Below are 27,404 nucleotides of genomic sequence, written 5' to 3' on the forward strand. Positions count from 1 at the left end.
TCAGCCTCGCCTGTCACCTGTTAATATACGCTCCCTAATCCACCCTGTACAATGTCAGCAGTTCAAAAGGGCACTGTTAGTATTTTTGTCGACTTCAATTAGCGTGAAATTCTTGGGGGTTGCGCGATCTCATTTCAGCCCTCATGTCTGAAATACAGAGGGGTTTTAGGCTGTCACTGATGCAATCATGAAACATATGAGGTAGATGATATGTAATGCAAGAAGATGGACGTGTTTCTTTTTTTCCACTCTAGATTTTTATTGATGGCCCTCCCACCCCTCCATCCTAATTATATAGACATCAGTAAAAACAGAACAACACCAGAATCTCAATCTCCACACATGTTATTACAGTCACATGTTACCCATTGCTGCAGGACATTGTGAAAACTGCTACTCTTAATGAATCCTCTGAGAGTTGCCATCCTAAAAACATCCCAGTCTTTAAATGTAGGACCTTTCCATGAGAGTAGGAATCCTTCTGCAGTAGCATCATTCCCACCACACAACAGCATAGAAAGATTGTCGTATATTGAGCGCTGACCTCCTTGACTAAATGTGTTTTATTGTTGAAAGGTCCAATGCAGCCTTTTTAATCGCAATATACAATTATTTCATGGTAATAGTAAAGTACCTTACTGTGATTTAAATTAAAATGGTCAAAAAGAAGCAAAAATAACTTCTTAGCAAAGAGCAATTTCTCAAGCAAGAATTTAACTAGGACTGTCTGGGAGTGGTCTGAGTGGGGAGGGGAGGGGAGAACTGAACACCAGCTGTTATTGGCAGAGCAGGTTGTAACTCTCTCTCTTAATGGTCTATTAACTAATTGTACCGCCTGGTGTTGACACCAGGCAGGCCAAAACTCCATCCCACCACAACAGGTTGACATTTCATGCAATCTTTTCAAACAGCTCTTACGCTAAAAGGACATTATCATTTTCACTATGTCACAGTATTATTCCAACCTCATAGTGTGGAATATATAAAACCAGGAAAATCACGTTTTGGACTGCACTGGACCTTTAAAGAATTGGTGGGAACAATATGAAATTACTCGTGACAATTGAAGCTGCACTTCAATTATCCATAACATTTTTTTGTAGTTGTTGCAGTTTTGTGTGTGTGTTTCTTAAATAAGTATGTGATGAACAACAGTTTTGCTCTCAATGCTTGTAAAACAATTTTCTAAAATATTATGTAAGTGCAATAACTTACTTTACTATAGTAACTCACACAAAATATATATGAGAACATAAACACAAGTAAAAGTATACCATCATTATTAAAAAGCCGTACAATATAGCTTAAAGCCACAAAAACCTTTCAAAATACTTGGAAACTCAACAAACCAAGAACACCCAGCCCCTTCAGAAGGATCACTCAAAAATCAACCCACAAGAATCTCACAAAGATAAAGCAATACTTTACATCAAATTAGTAACATTTCAAGGGTCTTTGTAAATTACTGTAAATCAGTCCAATTTACATTAAAAAAAAAAATGTTTTACATGCACACACAACACACAGTTTTATATTATAAGTATTTACTTATTTTTATTGCCCTGCTTCAGTAGTATTAGAAATGATAGGGGTGGTGTGAAAGGTGACATCATCACCGAGGGACAGACTGGGACCCCTGCAGGCTACAACAGGATGAGCTGATATACAAGCCGTTTCGCAACTACTTAAATTCTGCATATCTGATCAGTTAAGGCCCTAAGGCAAGCTGTGCCTCGATTAGGGTAGATGAGAAAGAGAATAATTACATATTAACCTGTGATTCATCCAAGAAGGCTTCATATGGGCTTGTACGTTTCTGCAGCTTTCGGTTTTGTCCTTCTCAATCAATAGAGAACTGCAGATAACAGAATATGTCTATAAATAAAGAAATTAAAATGTTTTCAAAAACATTACGAAAAAGGTAAACAAATCAACTCTGTGTCAACCTGAGCTTCATGTGTTTGAGCTCTGAGAAGCACCCAACCCAGCACTGTAAACCCTACAAGCCCTAGTCAGAGACAGCTATAGGCCAACCTGAAGCACAGGGCCACAGGCGGCTCTGTCTGTTCCGTCACACAATCCCAGAAAGAATCCCTGTCCACAGATGTCCCAGTGTTAATTAAAAAGGCTGCAGCCTGGCTGTGCGGCTGTGTATGGCCGTAGTGCCGGAGGGGCAGGCATTCGGCCAGAGGAGCGAGAGGGAGAGCCCTAGTGCAGTGTGGGGCTTCTTTGAAAACGGAGCCATGACAGCTGAGGGGAAGCATGTGCGAGGCATGTTTGTTTTGCATTTATCCCCTGAGCGCAGCTGTGTGCACTGTCCTTTTCCCAGAACACCGGAACGCCGCGGCCCGTTCGCCCTCCCAGCAACCCCTTAGAGCGGCCTATGAGAGCACAGGGGCCCCATCTCCAAACCTCAGAGGAGCACCTCCAAACACAGAGACAAGCCATGTTGTCAGCAGTATGTTCATGCATTAGGCTTGAACTGCCATGTAAAACTGGATCCAATCTGAGTCGTCATTTGGAAAGGGTTTCTGACCCACTGTAGATGCTGACAGTTCATCCTGGATCGTACATAACACTATATCCTAGCAGAGCTTCCTAGTGTAGATGCTGACAGTTCATCCTGGATCGTACATAACACTATATCCTAGCAGAGCTACCTAGTGTAGATGCTGACAGTTCATCCTGGATCGTACATAACACTATATCCTAGCAGAGCTACCTAGTGTAGATGCTGACAGTTCATCCTGGATCGTACATAACACTATATCCTAGCAGAGCTACCTAGTGTAGATGCTGACAGTTCATCCTGGATCGTACATAACACTATATCCTAGCAGAGCTACCTAGTGTAGATGCTGACAGTTCATCCTGGATCGTACATAACACTATATCCTAGCAGAGCTACCTAGTGTAGATGCTGACAGTTCATCCTGGATCGTACATAACACTATATCCTAGCAGAGCTTCCTAGTGTAGATGCTGACAGTTCATCCTGGATCGTACATAACACTATATCCTAGCAGAGCTTCCTAGTGTAGATGCTGACAGTTCATCCTGGATCGTACATAACACTATATCCTAGCAGAGCTACCTAGTGTAGATGCTGACAGTTCATCCTGGATCGTACATAACACTATATCCTAGCAGAGCTTCCTAGTGTAGATGCTGACAGTTCATCCTGGATCGTACATAACACTATATCCTAGCAGAGCTTCCTAGTGTAGATGCTGACAGTTCATCCTGGATCGTACATAACACTATATCCTAGCAGAGCTTCCTAGTGTAGATGCTGACAGTTCATCCTGGATCGTACATAACACTATATCCTAGCAGAGCTACCTAGTGTAGATGCTGACAGTTCATCCTGGATCGTACATAACACTATATCCTAGCAGAGCTTCCTAGTGTAGATGCTGACAGTTCATCCTGGATCGTACATAACACTATATCCTAGCAGAGCTTCCTAGTGTAGATGCTGACAGTTCATCCTGGATCGTACATAACACTATATCCTAGCAGAGCTTCCTAGTGTAGATGCTGACAGTTCATCCTGGATCGTACATAACACTATATCCTAGCAGAGCTTCCTAGTGTAGATGCTGACAGTTCATCCTGGATCGTACATAACACTATATCCTAGCAGAGCTACCTAGTGAAAAGGGAAATAATGAGGCTTGTGTTAGGGAATTAGAGATGGATTCTCCGCTTAAGGTGCATGGGGTATCATATTTGACTTCAAATCTATGAGACCTTTTGTTTTGACTTGATCCAAATGGGACCTTGGGAAAACAGAAAGCCCATAATGCATAAGATAATGGAACACGTCTACTATTTCTGTCACCTCCGCAAATCGTGACATGGAGCCATCGAAAGCACGGAATACAGTTGGCCCCCACATTGTTCCATGTCCACACTGAGGTGCAGGGACAGGGGATCCGGTTGTTGCCTGGGGGGGCTATAAGGGGTGGGACCGGGGGATCTGTTTGTTGCCAGGGACGAAACGGGGATGGGACGGGGGACTATGAGGGGAGGGATCTGTTTGTTGCCGGGGGAGGGGGAGGGGGCAATCTGTTTGTTGCCGGGGGGAGGGGGAGGGGGCGATCTGTTTGTTGCCGGGGAGGAGGGGGAGGGGGCGATCTGTTTGTTGCCGGGGGAGGGGGAGGGGGCGATCTGTTTGTTGCCGGGGGGAGGGGGAGGGGGCGATCTGTTTGTTGCCGGGGAGGGGGGGGAAGGGGGCGATCTGTTTGTTGCCGGGGGAGGGGGAGGGGGCGATCTGTTTGTTGCCGGGGGGAGGGGGAGGGGGCGATCTGTTTGTTGCCGGGGGGGAGGGGGAGGGGGCGATCTGTTTGTTGCCGGGGGGAGGGGGAGGGGCGATCTGTTTGTTGCCGGGGGGAGGGGGAGGGGCGATCTGTTTGTTGCCGGGGGGCTGTAATCGGATCCTCATCCTGGCATGCTGGTGGTTTTTCTTGAAATGGTCCTGCTCAGACCCCATGCCAAGAAGTTAATGAAGCCAGGCTCAAAATTCAGCCTGCTCAACTCAAGTCGTCATGCTAATGCTGTCAGGAGGACAGCAGACCGCGGAGAATGAGTCATTTCTAACAACATATCTCTACTGTCATTGGTAAAGTGATCATGTTGATACAAACATGGAAATAAGGTCTTGAGAGCAGAGTGAATTGCACTGGGTTGGCAGGGCAGATGTATATGGCTGCTAGATGCTTAGCTCTTTCAGAGCTCTGCTAGAGTGCTATCCAGTCTTTATGACAGCCTGCTACTCTGACACCTCTCTCATGGGACGCAGCCTCTCCACGTTCCTTACACACTGTCAGGAAATTCAGCATTGAACTTACATGTATCTCTAACAGCGAAAGGCCATACATTGCATATGGGACTGAGAGATGCATAAGAGCACATTGGTTTTGGAACAGAGTGGAGCTGCTAAGTGCCTACTGATGGCTCTCTCCAAGAGGAAAATAAACAGTGAGTGAGAGATGGAATAAAGTTGTGCAGTACATGTTCCCCCAAGTCCATCATGACCTGCAGCCAATTCACAGCCCTCCTCTGCCTCAACAAACTGTTTCACAGGGATTCACTTCACAAGTCTTTTCCAAGTGGAAAAAGACCTGGGGTTCCCAGTATAAAACTGACTGACGGCTTATTTTGTGTGGAGAGAAAGTAATACTTCTAACAAAAGCACCAAAGGTTCTCCATTGAGAATACCATCCCACTATAGTGAGGCTTTGCATGAAAAGAGACAGTGGTCAACATTGACGGCGTTAGTCACCATTTTATTATCCTCCCTCAAAAACTGTCTATATAATCTACACTGCCTCTCTGCTGTTCAAGGCTGCCGCTGGGTGTTATTTCTGGCAATGGGACTGGAGGGCACTTTTCCTGTAACTCCCTTGGTGGAAATGTGAGGTGAGGAAATGCCAAGGGAGGAAATGGCATGTCCACTTTGAATATCCTTCTGCAAACAGAGCTGAGCCTGTCTGGTGCTCCCAGACCCTGTAGCCCCCAGCAGGACTGCTGTGCACCTCTCTCACGCTCACACTCACACACAGTGACGGCCCATCAGCGGGGCAAGTAGGGCTCTCCGTCTGCCCGCACTTAAACAAACCTGGATTTTTATCTGACATTTAAATGTTGGAAGGTAGCACCAACCTAAAGTATGATAGTGCTGACCATGCAAACCAGAAACAGTAAGCTACCTTTGAAATGGTTTACCTCTTTCCCAGACTGAAGAATATGACTGATTTTATCATGGAGATGGATCGGCTTTGGGCTTGACTGTTACCTACACCCCTCTCCTTGAAGTAAAGCTGACCAAAATGACCTAAGGAAAGCCAAATGTACACACAAACCCAAATCAGGCCAAATGTATGTAAATATGTGAATATCAGTTTGCAGTTTTTGTGGCGAGAATAGTTGCACTTGTACACAGTCTGACAGAAAGGGACAGGGGATTCTGTGACAAAACCAGGATCAAAATGAATAAAGAAATACACACTTAAAACTTAAATACCGGAAAACAAGAAAGTATAATAACACCTGAACAGAAAAAGCTATATTGACACTCAATAGCAGGTGTGTTAGCGGACGCATCTCAATATCTGTACAAACAGCATTACCTGTATTAACTGAATAAGTGCAGGGATTGGTTCAAATCTATTCAGCTTTTTTTGTTATTTTTGTTGTGTTTTAGTTTATAACTACTGTGTAACCAGCACATTGTTTCCAACAAGCAACCAATTCATTTGTCTCTTTAAGGATAGGTCTAATTCTTGATTTCCTGCCTCTCACCTCATGCTTTGACTACCTGACTGACTGACTGTTGTTCATCTCTGATGTCCACTGGTCTCTCCCATCAGAGACACAAAATAAAGAAGTGCACTGTCCAGATTTGTTTGTCTCTTTTCTCTCCTCTTCAGCGATTTGCTATGGCTTTTATCATCATTATTATTTTAGATTATCAATATTTCTATTATAGTAGCACAGACCGCCTCCCCTCTCTGCTTTGGCTTGGTTTGGACGTGGTGGGGTTCCCAGAGGCCCCTGTCCTGCTGCTGTTGAGGCATCATGTTGCCCAGGAGATGGCTGCACTGTGCTCTTTGGCCTTCATACGCAAGGCGGCGATGCTGGAGGACTTGCGGTCCGGGTCCATGCTGTTCAGATCGTACCCGTTGATCCCTGACCCCATGCCAGGACCCCCAAACAGGTTGCCCATGTGTGTCTGTCCCATGTGACCCCCAGGGTTCGGGACGCCCAGGAAGTCAGATACGACGCTGCCGGAGTGAGGGTGAGGGGTCATACAGGATGTGACTGAGTCACAGGGCACTACACAGCCTGGTACAGGAGATGCTCCGCTGCCGCCACCAATCCATGATGGGTTCTGTATCTGAAACGCAGAGAGAGGACAGGGTCACTTTAAATACCAAAACTATGTGGGTGAGTCAGTGCTTAGTTTTTACAGACACCCTCTGTGGACTGAATATGATTATTGCAGAATGAAGGATGTGGTGTGTGTTTGACAGTCCTGTTTACAAACAAATGTACTAACCTAGGATACTAACGCAATACAGCACAAGTTGTACAATTATTTATTGTCATGTTTTGCTTCCTCAGTAAATTTCATCAGTCTACAATGCTCACCCCCCAAAAAATTGTTATCTTGTGCACCAGTCTCCACTTGTCTCTTCCTTGGTATTTCGCCCGGCTCGCCAAATGGCCTAAAGACGATGTAGACCTTTTATGGTAAAACGCTTTGAAGGCTATAAAGATCAAGAAGCCTACAATACCCACCATAGTCTGTCAAATCGACTTGAATGATTCATTAACCTATCAACTCTATGGAGCAACATTCACATTATGGTCTACTTATCCATAGCTTGATATTTGAATGTTGAAAACTCTATTGGAGTGTTGCTGCAGGTCGGTACATAAGTTGAAGGGAAAGACATTTCCCTCCTACCTCAGTCCTTCAACACCTTGCCTGGCTTTCTTAGTAATCTCCATGCTTCCTGTCACCCTCCTCCACAGACAGAGAGAGAGCTGCGGTGGTCAGGGAGCTGATAGGGATGTGGGTGTGGGGGTGTTTGAGATGGGGGCCTGGGTAGTGGTGCTGGAGGCTCGCATGGAGTGGCCAGATGTGCACAGAGCTGCATTCCACAGTATCACACACACACACACTCCTGCCCTCTGACCCTCTGTGCAGATGAATAGTACATGGGGGGTTCTCTGGGTCTATGTGAGGGTGTGTCTGGCCTGTCACTGGAGCCAGCCTGACCTCACTCTCTGGGGGGCAGACAGAGAGAGGAGAGAACAGGAAGGGGAGCTGCCTCATCTGGGCCTGCTGATCTGTCTATGCATCACAGAGAAAGGCCTCCCCCTCAACTTGAACTGCTCTCTCAAATCCTTTGTCTGTAATACCCAGAAGATGTAAGTAACCCCACTTTCTGCTCCTCCAAGACCTCACCTCTCCACCATGACAGCTGATGGCTTGTGACGGTTTCTGTGTTTCACATTGGTGGTGGTTGAGGAGAGTTTCCTCCTTACTATGTAAGCATTTTTTAAAAATGTTTTATTATCATTATTACTTTTTTTCTCCCCAATTTCGTGGTATCCAATCGGTAGTTACAGTCTTGTCTCATCGCTGCAACTCCCGTACGGACTCGGGAGAGGCGAAGATCGAGAGCCGTGCATCCTCCAAAACATGGTCCAACCAAGCCGCACTACTTCTTGACACAATGCCCACTTAACCCGGAAGCCAGCCGCAACAATGTGTTGGAGGAAACACCATACACCTGGTGACTGTATCAGTGTGCACTGCAGCCGGCCCGCCACAGGAGTCGCTAGTGCGTCATGGGACAAGGACATCCCTGCCGGCCAAACCCTCCCCTAACCCGGACGACGCTGGACCAATTGTGCGCCGCCTCATGGGTCTTCCGGTCACGGCCGGCTACGACAGAGCCTGGACTCGAACCCAGAATCTCTAGCGGCACAGCTAGCACTGCGTTGCACTGTCTTAGACCACTGCACCACTCAGGAGGCTCAAGCATTTTATTTGAGCATTTGAAAAATCGCTATATACAGTAATTAAATTCAATTATTGTATTATTAATTATTATTACCTGTGCATAGTTCTCAGGTCTGGCTAGAAGAGGCAGCTCGTACGCCGTGGAGAAGTGTGTCCTGACCTGCTGCATCTGACCAAAGCGCTCTCTCTTCCTCCATTTGGCTCGGCGATTCTGGAACCACACCTGCTGGGCAAAGGTCAGGACTGAGTCACATAGTCACATAAGATCCATAGATACATATAGTTTCATTTTTAGAGCATAGTTCAAAATTGAAAGAAGAATATAGTCATACATTTTTTTCCCTGAACATCCAATAGAACTAAAATAATATGTAGGCCTACAGTACAATATGCAAAGCACATAACTTGCACAAATACTGTTGTGATTATAAATGTGGTGCTGGTCTGTGTCTTTTGGCTGTAAGGGGAGGAAAGAGACTGCCATGTGTCTCTCAAGCCTGGGGCTCAGTGCGTCAGTGAGGCTCTGTGAACTGTTGGGCAAACACTGTACAGCAGCATTGCCAGGCACCTGATAAACAGGAACCTCCAGGGTTGGCCTGGCAGGGGAATCACAGAGAAGGGGACTCTCTGCCCCTCAGCCCTGGGCCTGGGCCTGTGTGCATGGCTTATTTTTTACAGTTTCCCTCTCTCAGAGAAAGCAGAGACCTGGCTGGAGTTTGACGTCTGGGGGAGTTGACAGGCATTGTGAAGGCCTCCTCTGAATTCCCTTCCTATCAGCGCCATCAGCAGCAGGAGGTTGGGATGGAGGGGGAGATGTGGAGGGGAGATGGGGGAGTGGGGGAGTCAGTGGGGGCCTAGGCGGAGATAGTACTGGACCCAGTAAGCCTGAAGCTTTAAACTTTCCACCACATCTCAGGAGAATGCCTTTCTGATAAATACAAATAACACTATTATTTTCTGTATGGAAAAAGGGTTCTGAGGATCACAGCCAAAGCGACTGTTCCATCTGCACAGACATCAATGTGCCGAAAAAAGTGAAAGTATGTGCTGCTCTGTAGATAAAGCAAACTATTCTTAAGCTTATAGTCTCAAAAGCAGCCAGAAATTCCTTTCCCTGTGATCCCTCTGACTCTCAGATTAACTCCATCTATTTATTGATTCGTGAAGTGGAGGCCTATTCAAAGGGGGAGCCTCCTTTATTTTGCAATCTTGATTTGTCACAGAGTTTGAACTTGGTTCTGAGGATGAGCCTTGGTCAATCAGTTTGTGGTTTACACAGCCACTGCCGTACAATTTTCCATCTCCGTCAACCAAGTATACACATACACGTGCGTACGCACACACACACACACACACACACACACACACACACACACACACACACACACACACACACACACACACACACACACACACACACACACACACACACACACACACTTTCAGAGGTATATTTAAAAAGAAGGTGAAGTTATACATTTGTTGGTCTGGTTCCCTGGACGGGTGGGCAATCAGAGAGGAGAAGAGAGGAGAGCAGAAAGGAAGGATCTCTAGGCCTCTAATACAGACAATGTGGAGAGGAGGTTTTCACTTGAGTACTCAAAACAAAACGTTCACAGACCCTTCCCTCCCTTTCTTTGTCTTCTGACAGGAACAGGGCAATTTTCTCATGACAAAAGTGTGCTGTAATTACCTTTGACATCTGAGCCTAAAACGGTTGTTTATTGAAAGCATTATTGTGTTTAAATTTCCATCAAAGCTGGTGAAAGTGATCTGAATAGAGTCAGTCTCAGATGGGCTTAGGCCTGGCGCCCTCCCCCACACAACGTCATAGGACCTATCTCAGAGCTGGGTAACCTGATATCTGCCTGACTCTGATTGCACTTCATGTCAAGGCACAGAGCGGAGAGCACAGAGAGCACTGTCCCTCAGCTTCACATCGTCTGTTTAGAAAGCTTTACTCACTGATTACACTGATACAGGAAATATATGGGCAGTATATGGTATCACAGCATTTTTTTGAGAGAGCACAGTAACTAGCCAATTATTCCCCCTTTTTCTTTCTGCACCCCTGACATTACTTGTATCTCTCCTCTTCCATTTATTCTTTCTTTCTTTCACTCACTCACACTCTTCCTCCCTCCTTAAATCTGAGTAGGGAATTTGGGAAATTGAAAAGTGACATGGGAGAATGTTCAAACCAGAGCTTGTTTTCATTTTATGTTTAATTTCCTGACACCTAAACCCCTGGCTTTCCGATGCTCCCCCTCCAGCCCAGAGGAGCCACACAGACAAGAGAGAAGGACAGCTACGCTCCCTCCTCACCTCTCCTCTCACTTCACCTCTCCTCTCCTCTCACTGCTGTCATCTGTCTCTTTCCTTCTCTCTCTGTCTTCATGTCTTTCTTTCAACAGTCTCATACAACCCAAATACTCACTAGCTTCTATTGATCATGAAGCCCCTCTTCAACTACAATGATAAATTATGTGGAGAAGAGATTGTAAACAATACGCTGTGGTAGTTGGATGGACTCACTCCTTGGTTCACATGCACCTTCTCCCTTTGTGTCTTTTGACAGGGATCCACCAGTAGAGCTGTTGATCATGTTGGGACAGTTAGTATCTATCTACCAACAGATACGGTTTGTTTGTGCTTTCTGTCCGACTTCTCCCTAGACGGGGTCTGTTCCGTAGAGCTAAGTGTTTGTGTTGTGTTCACTGGGTAGTGACAGTAATTGGTAAAGACGTTGACAGCTAAAGTAGCTTAGAGACTTACTATGAGGCTTTAGTTATGTTCCAGCACAGAGAGAAAGAACACAGAAATGCCAAACTGTCCTGGCAGGGGAGCTGCATGGGGATACAGCCACTTTGAAGTCCGAGACCAGCTTTGAGGATTGATCGTCTGCCACTGCTGTTTCCATACTATAGCAAGGCCCAAATGGACCTGCAAATAGTACACAATGGTGGTACACAATGTCTAAGTATTTCTACCTTGTATAGTTACCCAGCTGAATGAGCACAACATTTAATATCTAATATCATATTTACATTGTTTGTTATTATGCTTTCTGATGGGTGGCTGTCCTGTTTTATCTTAACTAAGGTCTGTAGTTTGGTCCTTTGGGGTGGCAGGTAGCCTAGTGGTTAGAGCGTTGGGCCAGTAACTGAAAGGTTGCTGGATCGAATCCCTGGGCTGACAAGGTAAAAATCTGTTGTTCTGCCCCTGAACAAGGCAGTTAACCCACTGCTCCCCGGTAGGCTGTCATTGTAAATAAAAATGTGTTCTTAACTGACTTGCCTAGTTAAATAAAAATATCTCCATGTCCAGCAGCCTCAGAGCTGTGAGCTGACAGCAAGGTAGTCTGAGAGACGTGATGTTATTGAAACCCTTGACCTGTGACCTGTAAATGTATCTGGAGTGCATATGACTCAGAGCTCAACTGACTTCCTCCCTTTGAAACCAGTAAACAGAAAAAACAAACATTTCTCTGGCTAACGTTTATAGTAAAGCAAGTTTACAAGCTCCTCTTGTTCTGTCCCATTAAGTGGACTAAAGAGATTTCAGTTACAATCTGAAAAACACTGCCTTGATCAAGAAGTATTTGTTTGGAAATCTATTGACAACCACAAAACTGAAATCTCAGTGGAATTCCAATCAACAAAACCCAGTTCTATTAGCTTTTTAGCAGCACAAATTCTTGTGGATTTAGTTGAACAGTTTGTCCACTTTAGATGCAGAGCTCTTTTTTTCTGAGTAAAGAGCAGAAAGTCCTGTTCTTTGACTGACGAGGCATCTTGTGTCTTTTATCTTTTAACTTGAATGGTTTAAGAGGGTCAGTGGGAGAACTTAGGCTGTAAAGGGCCCAGCTGTACCAGCCCTCTTATAGCTAGAGGAATAGAATACCTTCAGACACACACACACAGAGAGACAGAGAGAGACAGACAGAGAGAGAGAGAGAGAGCGAGAGAGACAGACAGACAGACAGACAGACAGACAGACAGACAGACAGACAGACAGACAGACAGACAGACAGACAGACAGACAGACAGACAGACAGACAGAGAGAGAGAGAGCGAGAGAGAGAGAGAGAGAGAGAGAGAGAGAGAGAGAGAGAGAGAGAGAGAGAGAGAGAGAGCTCTAGACTGAATTACAACCCTCTGGCTTCAGGGACTTCCTGTGTTTCACTCTGAGGGGTTTCTGGCCACTGCGCCAGCACATGTCATATAAAGATCCAGCCTGATCTCATCCCTCAGACTCTTTCACAGAGCACGTTTGTATTTACAGATATTGGTGTTGGTATCGTACTGTATATTGTGGCATGTTTCCTATGAAATAGTGCATGATGGCTGCTGCGAACCTCACAACTTACCAGAGACTCAGGGGAAGGTTTTCACACCTACCCATGAGACCACGGGAGGGACACATTCTTCCTGAACAGGATGTTAATGAAAGAAAAACACAATGAATCCAAGGGCTTTTGGTAGACTTTGCGTGTGCACACGTGTGTCTGTGTCTGTCTGTGTCTGTGTTCCGAACGAGGGGAGTCTCATCAGCTATCCACCAATGCTGGAATGCGGCAGTAGTCATTGACGGGTTATATGTAAATCAAAGGTCACAGGAAGGTTGTATGTTTGTAGCCCCGGCCTGGTTAGCCACTGGTTAGCTCAGTTCAGAGGTACAGAAGTCCAGGGGTTCAGGTGCAGGCTAGGGTGTGGAGCTGAGCAGAACCAAGCGTGTCTCCTCATATGTGGATGAAAGTCTGCTCTCTTGACAGTGAACATATGAGGCCCAGCTCCAGCCTCAGCCCCTTGGGGCCCCCTGCCCTGCGTTGGCCCCTACTCCCACATTACCAGATAAATCTCACTCTCACCCTGGTGTCTTGGTGACGTTATCTCTCCAAAGCCACAGATGTTGAGGGATTAATGTGGTTCTATCCACAGTCTCCTAGTCATTGGCTTTGTCCGGTTTTTGTTCAAGTCCTCTCAGTAACTAACAGCCGCCACCTGATTCGAGATAGCGTTGGTCCTTGTTCCTGTTTGGCCAGTATAGGATGCTCAAGTATATTTAACTCTACGAATTGTGCTTCTGTTTATAATGGTGATCATAACTGTTATTGATGTGTAATGAAAGTGGTACTGCTAGACTGAAGTCCCAGATCTTCACAGGACCTGAGTAAGTAGCGGTTAGTAGTAGAGCTCCTCTCAGGTGAGCCAGTCTTACCTGTACCCGGGCCTCAGTCAGGTCAGTCCGGAGGGCCAGCTGCTCGCGGGCGTACACATCTGGGTAGTGGGTCTTCTGGAAGACCTTCTCCAGCTCCTCCAGTTGGTAGCTGGTGAAGGTGGTGCGGTTACGCCTCTTCTTGCCCTTGTTGCTCTCACCCTCGCCCTTGTCCATGGGGCTGGCCATGTCCGAGCCCGGTCGGTCCGAGGGGCCCTTCATGCCTTGATCCTTCACACTCAGGTAGCTGCCGTCCATCCCAGAGGGGTCAGAGTTCGGGGTCAGGTCAGAGTCTGTCAGTCCTGAGCTGTCTTTACCTGGAGAGAGGATGAGAGAAGGAAGGTGTTAGAGCACATTATATCTCGTACTGTGCTCAATTATTATGGATGTGGTTATTATTGACAACATATGTTTTGGGACTGATGTGCAACAGAAAACTCATTTAGACTGTGTTTACAGTATTATATAGCACTAGCACGAGGACCAAATGACTCTTGCAGCACGTTGTTCTTTGAAAGCTCCCTGGCCAGCTGGTTCCAGGTCTGGACTCTGGTTCATGGTGTGGTTAGGAGTGTATGTGTAAGCTGTGTGACTCCCAGAACACTCCCTCCATACTGCTGCTCATAAATCATGGAAACAGACACCCTGTCAGGCAGTAATTGCAGAATAATAGAAAATTACAGGTTTTCACGTCTCTCTCTCTCTCTCAGTGTGGTTGGGGTTGGAGTCAGGTCTTACGCTGGGGGAACTCAGGTCTTTAACGCAGACACGTGGGCCGGGCGTGGTCTGTGGTGCGGCTGCAAGCTGAAGCTCACTTAGTAACACGACCAAACTAACCCGGCAACAAGAGTGTCAGTGGCAATTTGCTGGACAGTAATTTGTAGCGAGGGGAAACACACACAGCAGCCTAGCCGTGAAACCTCAGTCAGCCTACTGATCATAAATTCCCATGATGCTGTCTGTGCCAGTGTGCCGTTCGTTCATTATTCCACTATAGTGCCAATCCTCTGTGCCCTTACTGCCCTCCCTGCCAGTGGATCATTAAACTCTCTCCATTACGGCTTCTATTAAGGGGTCTGTTTGGGGTCCTGGGAAGGCAATGTGTTGTCATACTCACTCATATGAACTGCAAACCCTCCCCCTTGGGCTCTAGGCTGTTCAAGGGGGTATAGAATATGGTTTGGGGTCCAAGCCAAACCTCACATCTGCTTCTCAACCCCTCTGCTTGGTGACGTCCCCTCTGGCTAGGTCTAGTGGTGAGTCCAGGCACTACGCTCCCCTCTGTTTAGCTTAGCTCTAAGAGACAGGGAATTATTTTAGGGAGCCCAGAGTTGGGATGTGCTCATTTCTTATCTGAGGCTGGGGTAAAGCCTTGTCAAGTTAGAGCCAGGGGGTGTAGGTGTGCATGTGAGCTTCTGGTGTGCGTACTGCTTTCAACACAGCAGGGCAGCATGCCCTCCGGCCCTCCACACAGAGCCTTGTTGGGTAATGTGCTGCAAGGTGAGGGGACCTGATAGCTCATCTGATGATACACACACCCCCGGTCCCCCGCCCTACACACCTTTCAAGGACTTGGGTAAAGGGAGCCGCATAACAGTCAATGACACCATGAGAAATATAAGCCTTGTGCTGTAGGATTTGTTTACTGCAGGGGCCACACTTAGGGAAAGCCCCACTTCCTACCATAACATCGTAATTTAGTTGTTCACTTATACCAATCACTGTTGCACTGTTATGTTTCACCCGTCTGATTCTCAAAACCTCCAACTCCCATTCTGTCTGTTATTGTCATACTGTAAGTTAGAGCTTTTCCCTCAGAGTTGGATATGAGGAAAAAGATTACTCCTGGTGTTGGTAAATAATTGTGAGGGTCTGATTTGAGCCGTCTCAGCAGCATGCTCACTCTCTCTGGCTGTGTCAGTTTGCCTTCCCCGGGCTGCTGCCAAGCACCCTGGTCACTGTGGCCTGTCAGGCAGGCAGGCAGCATCGACCGGGGCCCAAGCCCTGGCCAGGGGTATAATGGCTCCCACATTGCCTGCTGCCTGCCCAGGCCTGACACATCCTGTTAAGCCTGAGACGAGCGAGCTCAATGCATTTACCAAAACGTAATCATTTCTAGTTATTCCCTCATCATATGTCCTGCACTGATGGTCCCAACAAGGCAAGGCTGTCAGGCTGTTTGAAATCAAGGCCTCTCTGCAGCTGATCAAAGACTCTTGTTTATGCCCTGTGTCATTGATGGTTTTTGGCAGGGGCAGGGTACTGTGACAATCTCCCGCTTGTTATCCGTGCGCTGGGCCGTGGCTGTGAGGCAAGGCATTCTCCACTGCCCAAGGTGAACAGCAGTGGGCCCTTCCAGGGGCTGGGCCATATGGATGAGGAACATGAGAAAGTCTTACTGCAAATAATGTCAGTCAGGATCCCATGCAGTGGAGGGAGCCCTGAGTGAACACAGCCATTAAAGGCTAATGTTGAATTGTTTCTTCCTGTTAACAGAGTTGGGTTAGTAAAAGACAGATAGAAGGAGATATGCCTGTAGCAAGAAGCCACTGAGAGTAATTGGCATGGAGAGGTCCTTCTGAAATCGCAGAGGCAATATTTTCTCCAACTCTCCTATGGAGGTAAAGAGCTTATCAGTCATCACTAAAAGTAGTCATCATTAAAGTATTTCAGAAATACAGTATCATCAAATCAAATCAAATTGTATTTGTCACATACACATGTTTAGCAGATGTTATTGCGGATGTAGCGAAATGCTTGTGTTTCTAGCTCCAACAGTGCAGTAATATCTAACAATTCACAATACACACAATACACACAACCTAAAGTAAAATAATGGAATTAAGGAATGTATGAATATTAGGATGAGCAATGTCAGAGTGGCATTCCACTGATTGGGGAGGCAGACATTTCCATTTAGCATCATGGTGGATTTTCCTGAAGATAACTGATACTCAGACACTTTCACCTTAGCTGATCGGATTAACAATCATATTTGGACTTAGTAAAAGTATGATATGTTATATACTATATAAAGCAAAGACACTTCTGTCTCTAAGCCAGGATATGTTCTGACATGCTGCTGTAATTTATCAGTGGTTACAGTTAACCCCCCTCTCATTTTCACCTTTCACCTGTTATACAGAGCTAGATCTCAGCATCCCTGATACAACACTTGGAAGCAAGCAGACAATAAACTCCTCAGTCCCTTCTGCTAAAACCTCATAGAATGCGTGTTTCTCATTTAGAGGAATCTGCTCTACAACAGTATTCACTGATTTTTTTATTTTTTACTTTGGATCCAAGATTCCACATCAGTTCCAATTACAGCTCTCTGACGGAGAGAGGCACGTCTGGAGCCCATTGTTCTTTGTCTGCCCCAACCCTGTTAGGGATCTGACATACCAAGTCTGCAGTGACTGTACAACTGCTGTGATCTAAAATTGAAATAGCTTCCCTGTTCCTTTCCAGTATTATAACTGCTGTTTTATGCTATTTGTATGTTTGTTTAAAGTAAGAAATAATGAGATGTGATACAGAACTGTGGCTGTGTCCAAGTACAAGGTAGTTCAGAACTGAAATCTTCATATTATTCTTTACAATGTCAAGGAAACAGAATACTCTACTAAATCAGTCCAGGTCTGACCAAGCTGAAACCAAGAGGGTCTGAAAGCAGAGTTCATCAGTGGGTGAGAGAGAAGAGGGGTGAGGTTAAACCAGAGAACTAATTGGCAGTTTAACCCTAATAGTATTCACACCTGCCTGCAGAGCAACACAGGGTCTTGTAAACCCCTTTTAATAGCGTCTACATTTCCCCACCAAAAAAAATTCTTCAAATGTAATTTTATATTTTGCACTCTTAGTATTTTAAAAAGTAGTGTCCACAGAAAATGTCAAAATAAGAAAAAATATGGTTACGTTAGAGTAATAGATATGATCATCATAGCAGCTATGCTATGAGGGGTAAATGACTATAGTTCTTGCCCTTGGATATCCGTGCTGGACCCCTTAAAGTTAGCAAGGGTCAGACCTTCACTGGGGACAGACGTTAAGTCGCTGTCGAAAACGAGAGGGGCACATCAAAGTGTAATTTAACTGGCAGTAAAGCGACAGGGCGCCTCCCCAGCCTCTTTATTGAAAAGGATGGCTAGGGTCAGCTCACAGCATTTAAAAGAAACACTATAAATTAGACATCCTGTGGTGACTGAGAACGATTAATGGCAAAATATTCCCAAACCCGAAGAAATATCCCTAAATATTAGAAAACATAAATAAAAGAGATGAAATGTGTGTAGTCTAGGCTTGATAGATCCCTGTTTTGACTGGACCCAGGGAGCAGAGGAAATTTGTGTAAGCTGTTTTCTCTGCTAAGCATTTATTTGTAACTCTAATTTGGTTTGTTTTCCCTTCTTAAAATATGGATTGAATCGTAATGGGAAGCTTTGTGCTCTGAAGTCCCGCCAACTCTGTGAATTCCTCTCTTCCTGCCCGTTCCGCTGGCTGTGAGGCTGTTGCATAAAGACAGACACACTAACTAACACAGGTAGTGGATGGAGAGACTGACTGGTGTGTTGAGATGTAAACTTTCTCATGCCTACATCATGACAAATGAAAAGTGATGTGAGAGACATTGATCCATTTTATTGCAACCTGTGAGTGTGTCACCACAAGGCATTAGAATAGGGAGAGCCTTATTAGCAAACCCTCTGCCTACACGGCCATTAGCAAAACCAGAGCTAATCGCCTACCCAAAGGCAGATGGAGTCGAGTCTCAGCAGTTCTTATAAACCATTCCTTCTTAAACGATCTTGTTTCTGGTCAGGAGCACCATGACACCACTACGAATAGCACCGCAGTATGAGTAGGCTATGGTGTCAATTGCAGTCATTGAAACAGTTCAAGGTTAGCCTAAGTTGGTGCTCACTAGGCCCATGCCTTTCTCATATCCCTGCTTCCCTCACATATGCCTGACGCCGTAAACAAAACCTCAGCTAACGGATGAGAAAGTTCCATAAGTACCTCTCTGACTAGCTTATAGCTACAGTAGTTTGGGAGCATCTGATAGGTAAGCGTCCACTTTGAAGTCAAATACTGAGAGGGATGATTCATCCCATCAGGCTGCTGTGAAGTGCGCACGCTGCGCCAAAAAACAACTGCTATGGGAGCGTATCCATAAAGCCTGAGACACTGATAAATCACCCCTCTCTCTTCAATGTTCTTTATCTGTCTGAGAGTCTCTCTCAGGCCCTAGAGCATGGCAGGATCTCCACTAGCCTGAGACTGGGCTAGGGTCTACTCAGTGCCTTTTCCACAGTTTGGCTAGCACTAAAACAAGGTCAAGACAGTGTTAGACAATTACACATAAGATGAAGGAACAAAGCTCTATTTGTCTTTCTGAAACCAACTTATTAGCATATCTGGAAACACTTTCCCCTGCTCTTATACGCATGTAAATACACAGTAATAACTGTAACAACACTGTATGTTGTGTTGGAGATATAATACCCAGTATAATGCAAAGTTCATGCAAAATAATATTTGACTGCATATGCTGTGGTTTTAACCAGTACTGTACTGAAATGACTAAAAGAAAGAAAGACTTCATGTTCCAACAGATTTGAGGTTATTTGAATCAGTGCAGAGGGAGACCCCCTGAGAAGGGAAGGCTTCTTAATGTGAGATCCTCTCAGTTTATCTAACAGTTGATGTTATGTTCCCTCCTTTCCCAGTGAGGTCTGAATCTCTCGGGTGATGTTAAAAACCACAATGAAGCAAACATACATTTTACGAGTGCACGGGAATGCCATAATAAAAGACAGGTTGGTCACTGTCCTCTTAGCATAATGTGGATTCCACTTCTGACAATAGCATTGTTATACTGAAGTAAATACAATGTGGAAAAAGCACTAGATTGTCCTTGGTGGTCTAAATTGTTAATCACTTGTAACTAAATCTGCTTGCTAAATAATATATAATTTTATATAGGCTTCTTAAAATTCTTTACATCAGCTCCCATGTGAACTTACATAGTACTCTGTCATTAGGAAACACCATGTGAAATAATGTGATTCAATGGGTAGTTTATAGAAAAAAGCAACATGCTTATAGTTTTTGTGATGGGTGCCACTGTCCAGGCCAATGGACATGCTAACTTTTTACTGTACTATAACATCTGAGAAAATGTATACGCAGTAGGTGATATTACAGACTAATCTTGTGGGATATTCTTTGTGCTGGACGTCTGATCAGTATGCATCCTCTGAGGGCCTCAACTATGGAGGGTTTAGGTACACAGCAGAGGATCTGACTGCCGGGCTGAGAGAAGGCCTGGAGTACGAGGTTTAATGTAGCCCTGTCGCACTCCGGCCGGCAGTTGAGCTTAATGTAAATTGCTGTGCCAAAATACAAGTTAACTGGTAAAATGATCCTAGGTCCTTGTCACCTCTAGTCATGTCAGCAACCTGCTGAAGTGTGTCCTGGTTCTCCAGGTTTCGCAGCTCTTCCATGGCTGGTTTCTATTACCCGCTGCTCATATCAATCAGCACAGACGGACAGAAAGAAAGGCTCAAATGGTTGTGCTGTACTAAAGACGGTAGAGAGAGAAAGGGCAGCAGATGGGGTGTTGGTGGCTTCAGTCTAGATTGAAAGGATCTTACAGGACAGTTTATTCACACCTCCTATATCCTCCCTCTCTTTGAGTGAAAACATGATATTGTAACCACAACTATATACCAAATGCTTGTAATGTCACAACAAAGGATCTTCCTCTCTCCGTCTATAGCTCACGAATAGTTCATTGGAAAAGCACTTGGAAATTTTAAGTAAATTGTGATCTTGACTACAAATGTTGCGAAAACATAATGTACGTTTCTGTTTGGATTCTTTTGGGTTTTAGATCAATTCTCTCTGAAGAACTTTGGAGTACGGCTCTTCTAAAAAGGGCAGGAAACCAGAGTTAAAGGTCTCTGTGTCCTGTCCTCGGGGAAGACGGTCAAGCACCATAAGAGGAAAACTCCTGTTACTTCAAGAAACATATAAAGAGATTGATGTTCCTAGTTTGAAGGTTACATTCTCAGTGGGTATTCTGACCCCTCTTGACACTGTAGAGAAGCCAGAGATAGCTATCTCTGACAATGTGCATTGTTTGTGTGTGTCAAAGAAACAATCTATTATTCCATCTTATTCTATTCTACTATATATTTGAATGTAAAAAAAAACACAATCCCCCAATTTAAAGGCCACCTGTTGTCAGATTTTATCAGGTTGAATTTTGTCCACTCTCCCTGAGATGTTTAGAGCCAGGCCCTAAATATCCTACTACCTGGAGGAGAGGAGTGGTTTATGGAGCCTGGAGTCCAGTGGAGTTACAGGCTTTTATCACTGCATGTAGACCCGGCTAGGAAAGGGACTGCTCTCCCCTACTGCTAATGCACAGACCTTGTATATGTTGTCCCTGAAGTAGCATACTATTGGTCCGGAGCTGCTGGATCTGAGTGAACCTCAATGTAACTGGACTGATGGGCCATATAAAGTGTCCCATCGTTTCATCTTAAGAGGTTTGAATGGAGGAATGGTTGAAACCATGCCATGTGTTAGCCTATACTGTTTTGGAGCAACAGTTTTTACTATAATTCAATGGTGGAATAGGAAACCTGTAGGAAAATCTAAAGGGTTCAAGCTGTCATTTACAATTTGGTTGACGAAACATTACATTTCACTTTGCCTCATTTCTTAGTTGCAGGTACAAAGTATTTGTTTCCTTCCTCTTACAGTACGTAAAGATGTGCAAGCACAGTACAGAATGTTAACGTCCACAAAATCATTCACTGATCCTTTCAATCACTTGCAACCCACCCCATAACCAAATATTGTATTGGTGACATGTTGTGTATTTGTGTTTGTATTTGTATTTGTGTGCGGCACTTAGCAAGGTTACACAATCCAGTCACCTCTTGGACATGCATGGACTGCCTGTGCTTACTGGGGGCTGGCCTTTGAAAGTATGAAAATAACTGGGGGAAGTGCTGATGTACATCTGAGTCACATTAATGGTGGAGGTCTCCTGTAGTGCTGAGACTTTCCTGCCTGCTCTTTAACGCTCGCTCTATCTGAGAAGTCAGTCATACCTGTGGTCAGGCAAGGCTGCTGCAACGGTCACGGCCACTGTAAAAACGTGCATGGTCTACCCAGCCAGGGTCCTTCTGTGATACCATAGAACAGGGTTTCCCAAACTTGGTCCTGGGCCTCCCCTGGGAGCACGTTTTGTTTTTTTGTCCTATCACTACACAGCTGATTCAAATAACCAAAGCTTTATGATGACTTGGTTATTTGAATCAACTGTGTAGTGATAGGACAAAAAACAATACGGGCTCCCAGAGGGGGGGGCCTAGGACCAAGTTTGGGAAACCCTGCCATAGAACATCACATTTTACTGGGCCCTTTGTTTTGAAAGGTCATATAACAATTTTGAGTGGTCTTATCATGGAAAGAAAATAGTCTTATATTGTTGAATTCGAATGTGTCATCTGTGGTAAAATATTAGATATGTCCTTCGGTGTAAACTGTCTTTTTTAGTGGCTCACTTATTGCTTTAATAAGATATATTAGGACGGCATCATTAAGCTAAGTATTATTTATAGCGGTTTGTTTGAGATTAACTGCAGAAATCATTTTCTTTACATCTACCGAGTGTGCGACGTTATGTAGACTACAGTCCACCGGCAAGTTCAGCTGAACGCAAAAAGAAACAAACTCACTTGAAATCTCCCGAAAACAGCGCTGGTATTTTGTTCAAAGGTCCCCGCGGTGTCTAATGGGAAATATTGTAAAGACTGTGACTCCAGGAATTTCAGCCTAGCTGCTTAAGCCTGATTGAAGTAATAACTCACGAAGTCTCCGTTGAATTTCCTGCCATGACTTATACCTGTGGTCGAAAATAATAAGGCTTTCTATACCAGGTTTAGGGTCTTTAAAACGTGACCCTAAATAAGATATAGTGATATGACTATGTGATCTCGTAGGTTTATAAAACATCAAAACTCTTCCCCGGACACAAACGCATTCCATTACAAATATGACCCGGAGTTGATAAGAAAGCGTGACAATCAATGTGTTTGGTTTTTAGTATAGGTCTATGTGATTCAAACGCACTTTCACATCGATCATTCAAATTTCAGTCCGTGTCTATACGTTTTCATTAGTTGACTTTGTATATGCCGAGCATATTCGTAATTCTTTACAATTTATGTGCAGGCCTGCTCTTTTCAGCGCTATATTACTCACGCCTCTCCTGTGAGTCATTACGTACCAAATGCAAGGCCATAACACAGGATTGGAAATTAAATATATTAAAAACGGAATATTATGTTTAATTTGAATAACTTGTAGGCTTACGGTTATAGGCATAGCACGTTTGGGTTCAGGTTTGGATCAGCGTATTTACAAATTTTTTTCAGGTAAATATTTTCTTGTTCAGAATTATCTAAATATTGGAAGCTATATAATGACTACAAAATAGGCAACTTGTCTCTTTTTGAATAATTAAGATGTGCATACGGTAAATGACTTCTGATTTATCATAATATGCTCATATGGTTAACTATTGTTTAGCTATTATTAATAGTATTATTATCAGTAGTAGTAATATTCCCATAGATTCCCAGCAGTGATCGATCAGTCTCATACTCTTGACAAAGCAAGTGTCTGGTGTTCGTGTGTTGTTGTCTAAAGTTATTTGATTAAACCAAAGAGATTCGATAACATCTGCACAGCAGACCATCATTAAATCTTATATTGATGGCTACGCTATGTTACGTCACCCGTTTCAACTAATTATGTAGCGAGGAAAAGACTGATGGGTTTATGTGCTTTCATTAAGGTTTACAGAAATCCTATTCTGGCAGGTTAGTGGCATGTTTTCAGTGCCCAGCCCTCCTCCGTAACTCAGCTGTAAATACTTAATTATGTAATAATAATAATATTATTACTGTTATGATGATGATGATGATGATGATGATGATGATGATAGTCTAGTCATCAACAATAATATCATCTTTATCCTCATTAATATCATCCTGATCCTCATCATGGTAGCCATTAGACAATAGTAAGAACAGCATGGCAAAGTTTAACTGAAGTTTCTTCATGTGCACTTTTTCTCATGTTGGCCAGCCAGACCAGACAATTGATCAATGTCTTCTCTTTGACAGCAGTGATTCAGTGCTTTCGCTTTTATATTGATATCTCAACTCGTTATATCCTCTTTGGTTGTGTCCCCATTTTTTCATTTTCACGAAGGACAGGACTCCTGTCGTTTTCACTAGATATTCATTAGAATATCTGTAATAGGGATTCATTAACAGGTTTGGTGAAGCCTGTACTTTCGTTTAATCGAAAGTTAGTATATTGATGAAAATGGTTAACTATTCTAATTTAATTCTATAATTTTAGTAATCTGGCATTTGCTTTTCATTTGGATGTTGTTTGTGTTAGCAGCACTGTCCAGTGTCCATACGTTCACTGTGCATGCATCTTTAGTGTCGGTTTAGTTTTTCTATTTATTGATCCGGAAAAACGGAAAACGGATGTTATTGTTTTGTTATAAGTCAGATGTAATGGGTATTACATTTAAATGTTCTAAATTACACAGATGGATGGAAAAAATACGTAAGTTTGCCTCACAGAGCGCTTGGTTGATTTTCGAGCATGATTATTTAAGGATTATTGAAATTGGTGATTTTTACTTATTCTTGCGCTACGTTAAAGTTAATGTTACCTATAGCGTTCAATAAACTATCATGTGGTTCGATAAAACATTTGAAGAATGTGCGTTTAAATTAAGGAACGTTGGACATCGTTGATCTAAATGTAGCCTAAACCTAAGACAGAATTGGGTCAAATTGAATGAACATGTTTTAGAAATTAGGTAACTACTCAAACATGAATAGGTAATTGGTTTATAGAGACTTCGAAACGTGAGACTGACATAATTATTTGGCAGAAAGTCTAAGGCATATTTTGCCTCTATTATAATTTTAGCACTGCTTTAGTCTTGTTCAAGTAAACAATTTTCTTGAGGATTCATGGCCTACGTATCGAATATCATCTGGCTTTGGTCACTGACTTCTCAACCATAAACAACAAATGAGTCACGTTTGAAATTTGTAATAACTACTAAAAAATTCTTAGCACTTGTAGCCACTCTCCTGAGAGAGGTTCCAGAAAGCTTTTACCGCTGTATTTGATGCTTCCCTCCAGTTCATCATCTGAGAAGCCGCTGTATGTCCGTGGGTTTTCATCTCACCCACAAGTTGCTCGCAGATGGTAAGAGAAAGCACTGGATTTTGCGGTATTTGTGTTAAATTTATAGCATGGGCGGATTTTTCCTGCGCTCAAGATGTGCCCTTTGTTAGACCTCTGCAGAATATCTTCAACATAAAGGTATAGTTCGGTAAATCAGTAGAGGGTATTATTTCTTATTAAGAATTGCATGTCGGTATTTTTCACATTACATTTAATGCATCGCAACTGTGGATTTCCAGTTGCAAAGTTAAAGGTTGTATTTCATTGTAAAATAAACAAATATTGCTTAAGAACTTGTGATCCGTTATATTTTATTGTATGGTCATACAAACATCTATAAGGTCACCAATACCCAAGTCACGATAACGCAACGTTTCTGCAGAGTGCACATAGCCTATTGTAGGCTTGAGGCCTTTACAGTGTTATTTTGTCAGTTCAGAAAATCAGGCTGTTTGATCAGCAATGTTTTAGTTACAATCTTCAATTCACCATAGGCTATCAGTTTGGCCAGTATTTTCTACAAGAATCGGATTATCTTTACCTTGATATTATATAGGTGCCGAAACGTGTGTGTGTGAGTGGGTGTAGGTATGTGTGTATGTTACCGATGGATTCTTAACATTTGCAAACTCCTCCAACATCTATTGCTCATGAGACAATACTGAGTAAGTAGCCTATAGATTTAAATAGACTAGGGATAATAATATTGGTCCGCTGATAAACTATTTCCCATATTAAAGTGAATTCGACGCTCGGTAATTTCTCATGCTTGAAAACGTGTTAATTCAATTGTCCGATTCAGATTCAATATTAAGGATTGTAATGCAGATTATCGCATTAAATATAGCCTAATTTAATCCAATCGCCAATGGGAAAACGTGATAGTCGGGAAGGTTATGCCTCTTCGTAATTGTGTTACAGGGGATAGTTGTGGCCGTAATATTGGTAGTAAGTTGTGAAGTCCATCACATTGAGTTTGTAAAGACTCATGCATTGACAAATGTTCATATGCGATTAGTGATATTATCCTAACACCAGGAATGATAGCAGACGTGATTACTTCACCCATTTCTTTGATTTTATCGTTGGTTCTGGTTATTGGAAGGAATTTCTCAACGTACAGGAAACTGTTTACGAGTCATGTGGAGACATGCATAACGTTCCCAACTTTAAGAAGAAAATACGCAAAACATCCCTCGTAATTGGAGGCATAGTCAGTCAAGTGAACAGGTATTTACACCGAGCAGTGTATACAGAACACAAGCAAAATTTCGGTTGTCATTTGATATGTTTTTTTCCATAAGAGTAAACAATATGGGACACGGGAAATCTCCGTTCGTTCGAAACAGAACTGTGGTTTTACTCACCATAGCAGGGAATGAGCGCTCCGTTGTGTCCGCTTTCTTGGTGCAGTTTGCCTCCTTCGGGGGGGGTTTTGCAAGAAGACCTCTGCATGAAGAGGTGGTATTTGTTAAAGGTGCCTTCCCCAGCGGTGGCATCCAATGACTGACACTCCTGTTGGAATGGGCTCCGAGACTTTTCTCCGTAAGCCTGACCTTTGTTTGGCAGGAAAGTGGGGCTGTATTTGGTGTCACTCGCTTGGAATGTCCTAAACGGGTTCGTCGGATGATCCCTACCTTGCGGTGGAGAGGAGCTATAATATGAATCCATGGATGTCATATCGCAGTATGAGACGCACGTCTCGGCGTTCATGCCTAAAAAAAGTTACTGGGAGAAAAAGACGACCAAACTTTTTTCCTTCTTTCCGTTTTGGAAAGGGAAGCAAACAGATACCCTCACTCTCTCTCCCTCTTCCACATACGGATGAACACACACATACACACTGTCACGCACACACACATACACTGGCGCCGCAGCTGTGTTTGGTTATAAAACGATTCAGATGTTTTCCAGGAACCACTCGCTGACCAAAAGCTAAAAACTCCCCTTAAGGTTTAGAGGAGTAACAAAAATGCGTCTTTCTTCAGAAGATGCAACCCAGATCTCCCCGATATACACTAGAGCTGTGCGGACTTTAAGTCAAGACATCTCCGGAGTGATTATGTTGATAAAATGAATGGGTGATGTCAGACCTTTCCTCAGAAGAAAAAAACGTTTTTTTTTTTTTAATATGTGGGGGGACTTAACACATGACATTAATGCAATTAGGGTATGAATATATAACTAAGTGAAGGGCAACAGCGAGAGCGCAATTTTATGGTTGATTCGCAATGGTTCGTCAAGAGGAGACTTCTTCCAGACAACTGGGATCTCGACACATACAGGACAATATAGCCTATCTATTTTTCATGCGTATTGTGTGATTTGTGACACGGATTTCTATTCA

The 27,404-nt window shown here is 43.8% G+C and overlaps 1 protein-coding gene across 1 annotated transcript; it reads right to left on the minus strand.

Annotated features, from left to right (window-relative positions):
- Positions 1 to 6,343: 6,343 nt before the first annotated feature.
- Positions 6,344 to 27,108, minus strand: LOC106562319 (homeobox protein aristaless-like 4). Its single transcript, XM_014127121.2, has 4 exons — positions 26,425 to 27,108; positions 13,760 to 14,073; positions 8,634 to 8,762; positions 6,344 to 6,901 (listed from the first exon to the last, which is right to left on the minus strand). Exons 1-4 carry the CDS (start codon positions 26,768 to 26,770, stop codon positions 6,581 to 6,583), a joined length of 1,110 nt encoding a protein of 369 aa, XP_013982596.1. The 5' UTR covers positions 26,771 to 27,108; the 3' UTR covers positions 6,344 to 6,580.
- Between the last annotated feature and the right edge of the window lie 296 nt (positions 27,109 to 27,404).

Source organism: Salmo salar, chromosome ssa11 (genome assembly GCF_905237065.1).
Source record: "Salmo salar chromosome ssa11, Ssal_v3.1, whole genome shotgun sequence".
Taxonomy (NCBI): Eukaryota; Metazoa; Chordata; class Actinopteri; order Salmoniformes; family Salmonidae; genus Salmo; species Salmo salar.

Bases quoted from the DNA above. Each gene is read 5' to 3' on its own strand.
- LOC106562319 (XM_014127121.2), bottom strand. From the start codon at position 26,770: ATGAACGCCGAGACGTGCGTCTCATACTGCGATATGACATCCATGGAT. The intron at 14,074-26,424 runs GTGAGTAAAACC...TCCTCTCTCCAG, and splicing joins AGCGCTCATTCCCTGCTATG to GTAAAGACAGCTCAGGACTG. The intron at 8,763-13,759 runs GTAAGACTGGCT...TTTGCCCAGCAG, and splicing joins TGACTGAGGCCCGGGTACAG to GTGTGGTTCCAGAATCGCCG.